This window comes from Bos indicus x Bos taurus, chromosome 20 (genome assembly GCF_003369695.1).
Source record: "Bos indicus x Bos taurus breed Angus x Brahman F1 hybrid chromosome 20, Bos_hybrid_MaternalHap_v2.0, whole genome shotgun sequence".
Classification (NCBI taxonomy): Eukaryota; Metazoa; Chordata; class Mammalia; order Artiodactyla; family Bovidae; genus Bos; species Bos indicus x Bos taurus.
In genome coordinates, this window is record NC_040095.1 from 67,778,651 (window position 1) to 67,784,423 (window position 5,773).

Consider the following 5,773-nt stretch of genomic DNA (forward strand, 5'->3'; position numbering starts at 1 on the left):
CACTGTGTCATGAGGAACAGTTATGTTACTGTATACGGGGGCCTGCATGATCCAGTTAGGAGCAGACACAGGATGACGTGTGAAGAGGTGCGTGAGAGTGAGAGGTTTATAGCACCCATAGGCCCTAGAGCAGGGGCAAAGCAGGGCACCGCAGGGCATGCTGGGGTGTAGCAGGGCACACTGGGGCATAGCAGGGCACATCAGGGTGTGCTGGGGCATAACAGGGCATGCTGGGGCATAGCAGGGCACAGCAGGGCATGCTGGGGAATAGCAGGGCACAGCAGGGCGTGCTGGGACATAGCAAGGCACTCTGGGGCATAGCAGGGCACGCTGGGGCATAGCAGGGCACAGCAGGGCACGCTGGGGAATAGCAGGGCACAGCAGGGCGTGCTGGGACATAGCAAGGCACTCTGGGGCATAGCAGGGCACGCTGGGGCATAGCAGGGCACAGCAGGGTGTGCTAGGGCATAGCAGGGCACGCTGAGGCATAGCAGAGCACACTGGGGCATAGCAGTGCACAGCAGGGCGTGCTGGGGCATAACAGGGCACACTGGGGCACAGCAGGGCATGCTGGGGCATAGCAGGGCATAGCAGGGTGCGCTGGGGACCATGCAGAAGGGGCATCTGGCAGGTGGGGGCCAAGAGTGAGGCCCTGTGGGCAAGGATGTTTTTGCGGGTCAGTGTGGAATACAAAAGCAAAACAAATTGTAACATATTTAACACAGTGTCTCATAGAAAAGCTTATTTTAAATGGTGACTATTATTTTAGAAGTTATTGACATATTTTTGGTGGATTGTACTTTTTCTTTTGCTGGTGGTGTAGGGATTCAAGTGATCTTGTGTCTTTAGTTTTTTTTTTTAATTTATTTATTTTTAAAATTAATTTATTTATTTTAATTGGAGGCTAATTACTTTACAATATAGTACTTTTATATTTGTATAGAATTTAAGCAGTATGGGCCCGTAGGAACTCTCCCTCCAGAGTGGAAGAAATAATTTAGGCAAACTCACATAAGAAACATCTTTAAATTAATTAAAACTCTCTTTCTGCAGTTTGTGTAACTATTTTAAGTATTGAACGTCAATGAAGGAAATAAAAGCTTAACTTGACTGGGAAAAAAGTTAAAAAAAAAGGTGTGTGTGAATGTCACTAGTCAGAGTCAGGTGAGGACAGGAAGGGAACTTGTGATGAAGGCCAGCCTCACGAACCCTGTGGACCCGGTCACCCATCAGGGGCGCTCACAGCCTGTTTGTGGGGGTGCTAAGGCAGCAGGCCAATGCACAATTTAAAGCCTTACAGTGCAAACCTGGAGGATGTGAGCCCGTGTAACGACTGAGTAGCCCGGTGTGGCCAACCCCTGATCTGATGTCTTCAGTATCCTGATGGAGCCTTTCCCCAGAAAAAGTGCTTTCCTGGATCTGGGTTAGCCTCTGTGCTGTGTACTTAGTCGCTCAGTCATTTTAGATTTTAGATTCCTAAACATTCCTAGAATGTTGACATTTAGGAATCAGTGAACTAAAATGAACTGGAATGGGTGAATTTATCTCAGATGACCATTATATCTACTACTGCGGGAAGGAATCCCTCAGAAGAAATGGAGTGGCCATCATGGTCAACAAAAGAGTCCAAAATGCAGTACTTGGATGCAATCTCAAAAACGACAGAATGATCTCTGTTTGTTTCCAAGGCAAACCATTCAATATCACAGTAATCCAAGTCTATGCCCCAACCAGTAACACTGAAGAAGCTGAAGTTGAACGGTTCTATGAAGACCTACAAGACCTTTTAGAACTAACACCCAAAAAAGATGTCCTTTTCATTCTAGGGGACTGGAATGCAAAAGTAGGAAGTCAAGAAACACCTGGAGTAAGAGGCAAATTTGGCCTTGGAATACGGAATGAAGCAGGGCAAAGACTAATAGAGTTTTGCCAAGAAAATGCACTGGTCATAGCAAACACCCTCTTCCAACAACAGAAGAGAAGACTCTACACATGGACATCACCAGACGGTCAGCACTGAAATCAGATTGATTATATTCTTTGCAGCCAAAGATGGAGAAGCTCTATACAGTCAGCAAAAACAAGACCAGGAGAGGACTGTGGCTCAGATCATGAACTCCTTACTACCAAATTCAGACTTAAATTGAAGAAAGTAGGGAAAACCACTAGACCATTCAGGTATAACCTAAATCAAATCCCTTATGATTATACAGTGGAAGTGAGAAATAGATTCGAGGGCCTAGATCTGTTAGATAGAGTGCCTGATGAACTATGGAATGAGATTCGTGACATTGTACAGGAGACAGAGATCAAGAACATCCCCATGGAAAAGAAATGCAAAAAAGCAAAATGTCTGTCTGGGGAGGCCTTACAAATAGCTGTGAAAAGAAGAGAAGCCAAAAGCAAAGGAGAAAAAGAAAGATATAAGCATCTGAATGCACAGTTCCAAAGAATAGCAAGAAGAGATAAGAAAGCCTTCCTTGGCGGTCAATGCAAAGAAATAGAGGAAAACAACAGAATGAGGAAGACTAGAGATCTCTTCAAGAAAATTAGAGATACCAAGGGAACATTTCATGCAAAGATGTACTCGATAAAGGACAGAAAAGGTATGGACCTAACAGAAGCAGAAGATATTAAGAAGAGATGGCAAGAATACACAGAAGAACTGCACAAAAAAGATCTTCATGTCCCAGATAATCACGATGGTGTGATCACTGACCGAGAGCCAGACATCCTGGAATGTGAAGTCAAGTGGGCCTTAGAAAACATCACTACGAACAAAGCTAGTGGAGGTGATGGAATTCCAGTTGAGCTCTTTCAAATCCTGAAAGATAATGCTGTAAAAGTACTGCACTCAATATGCCAGCAAATTTGGAAAACTCAGCAGTGGCCACAGGACTGGAAAAGGTCAGTTTTCATTCCAATCCCAAAGAAAGGCAATGCCAAAGAATGCTCAAACTACTGCACAATTGCACTCATCTCACATGCTAGTAAAGTAATGCTCAAAACTCTCCAAGCCAGGCTTCAGCAATATGTGAACTGTGAACTTCCTGATGTTCAAGCTGGTTTTAGAAAAGGCAGAGGAACCAGAGATCAAATTGCCAACATCCGATGGATTATGGAAAAAGCACGAGTTCCAGAAAAACATCTATTTCTGCTTTATTGACTATGCCAAAGCCTTTGACTGTGTGGATCACAATAAATTGTGGGAAATTCTTCAAGAGATGGGAATATCAGACCACCTGACCTGCCTCTTGAGAAATCTGTATGCAGGTCAGGAAGCAACAGTTAGAAATGGACATGGAACAATAGACTGGTTCCAAATAGGAAAAGGAGTTCGTCAAGGCTGTATATTGTCACCCTGCTTATTTAACTTCTATGCAGAGTACGTCATGAGAAACGCTGGACTGAAAGAAACACAAGCTGGAATCAAGATTGCTGGGAGAAATATCAATAACCTCAGATATGCAGATGACACCACCCTTATGGCAGAAAGTGAAGAGGAACTCAAAAGCCTCTTGATGAAAGTGAAGGTGGAGAGTGAAAAAGTTGGCTTAAAGCTCAACATTCAGAAAACGAAGATCATGGCATTTGGTCCCATCACTTCATGGGAAATAGATGGATAAACAGTGTCAGACTTTATTTTTTGGGGCTCCAAAGTCACTGCAGATGGTGACTGCAGCCATGAAATTAAAAGATGCTTAGTCCTTGGAAGTAAAGTTATGTCCAACCTAGATAGCATATTTAAAAGCAGAGACATTACTTTGCCAACAAATGTCTGGCTAGTCAAGGCTATGGTTTTTCCTGTGGTCATGTATGGATGTGAGAGTTGGGCTGTGAAGAAGGCTGAGCACCAAAGAATTGATGCTTTTGAACTGTGGTGTTGGAGAAGACTCTTGAGAGTCCCTTGGACTGCAAGGAGATCCAACCAGTCCATTCTGAAGGAGATCAGCCCTGGGATTTCTTTGGAAGGAATGATGCTAAAGCTGAAACTCCAGTACTTTGGCCCCCTCATGTGAAGAGTTGACTCATTGGAAAAGACTCTGATGCTGGGAGGGAGTGAGGGCAGGAGGAGAAGGGGACGACAGAGGATGAGATGGCTGGATGGCATCACTGACTCGATGGACGTGAGTTTGAGTGAACTCCTGGAGTTGGTGATGGACAGGGAGGCCTGGCATGCTGCGATTCATGGGTTTGCAAAGAGTTGGACAGGAATGAGCGACTGAACTGAACTGAAACATTTGGTGGTTGTCATCATGAAGCCGGTGCGGTGCTGTGCTCAGTCGCGTCTGATTCTTTGTGACCCCCTGGACTCTAGCCCGCCAGGCTCCTCTGTCCATGGAATTCTACAGGCAAGAATACTGGAGTGGGCTGCCATGCTCTCCTCCAGGGGATCTTCCCAACCCAGGGATTGAACCCAGGTCTCCCTCATTGCAGGTGGATTCTTTACGAGCTGAGCTACCAGGGAAGCCCCTAGACTATCAGTCTGCTTACTTCCAAGAGTCTAAGAAGCTGAGAGTGGGTATTTCGAGCTGAACTGTATCTCTCCAAAATCCGTATGTTGGAGCCCTGACACCCAGCACCTGAGAATATGACTGTGTGTGGACAGAGGGGTCTTAAAGAGGTGGCTTAGGACCTCTAAATAGGTTATATGGGTGGTCTTTAAATCTATATGACTGGTCTCCTTACAAAAAGAGGAGTCCAGGACTCAGAGAGGCACAAAGAGATGGCATGTGATGACCCAGGGAGAAGACAGTCATCTACAAGCCAAGGTGAAATCTCAGAAGAAATCAACCCTGCCAACACCTTGATCTCAGAGTGTCAGCTTCCCGAGTTGTGAGAAAATAAGTATCTGTGGTTTAATCCACCCAGACTGTGGTAGTTTGTTCTGACGGAGCCCACGAGTACAGCAGAGAAGACAGGAGCAAGACTGCTTTGCTAAAAAGGAACACTGGAGACATGCATAAGAAACTAAAGACTGCTGGGGAAGGGGTTGCCGGGAATGGATCAGTGGCTCCAGGCATCAGAGGGAAACGCTCTGAACCAGGAGGACGTGTTACATATTTAATGGACAGCAAAAGGAACTCCAATCCTTTGGCCACCTGATGCGAAGAGCTGACTCATTGGAAAAGACCTTGCTGCTGGGAAAGGTTGAAGGCGGGAGGAGAAGGGGACGACAGAGGATGAGATGGTTGGATGGCATTTCACTGACTCAACGGACATGAATTTGAGCAAGCTCCAGGAGTTTGTGATGGACAGGAAAGCCTGGCGTGCTGCAGTCCATGGGGTCGCAAAGAGTCGGACACGACTGAGTGACTGAACTGAAAAGGAACACTTGTGATAAATGGCTGCACTGTTACTGTTTTACTATCTGACTTCATCATCCTCAGCCTATTAATACAAAGCCCCCCACCTCTCTGCTGCTGTTCATGACATTCATGAAAAACTCTTCCTCCTACCTCTCAAGCTGCCCTGTTACTAAATTCCTGATTCATTTCAGACCTAGAGCACATCACAGTTATGATCGTCGTTTACCATGACATAACCCCAAGTTACCCCTAAGTGATTCCTTTCTGGTATTTGTTGAAAAAAAAAAAGGTGAATTGCATTATCTTCAATTCATCCTCAAACTTCCCACCAGTTAACTTTCCAAATTCTCCTTTCATCCTTTGTTCCACGATTTTCGAGTTCCTGCAGAATAGAAGCCTGACGTTTCAGGGCTGTACTTAAGGCTCTCTGCTATGGTTTATGACAAATGCACACCTCTGTGGGT

General features: G+C 45.3%; 1 protein-coding gene across 1 annotated transcript; it reads right to left on the reverse strand.

The window, feature by feature from the left end:
* Positions 1 to 200: 200 nt before the first annotated feature.
* On the reverse strand, positions 201 to 569 carry LOC113879057 (sperm mitochondrial-associated cysteine-rich protein-like). Its single transcript, XM_027520302.1, has one exon. It carries the CDS (start codon positions 567 to 569, stop codon positions 201 to 203), a length of 369 nt encoding a protein of 122 aa, XP_027376103.1.
* Positions 570 to 5,773: the final 5,204 nt, after the last annotated feature.

What these genes read in the sequence shown, in the direction of transcription:
- LOC113879057 (XM_027520302.1), bottom strand. Translation starts at nt 569, where the DNA reads ATGCCCTGCTGTGCCCCAGTGTGCCCTGTTATGCCCCAGCACGCCCTG.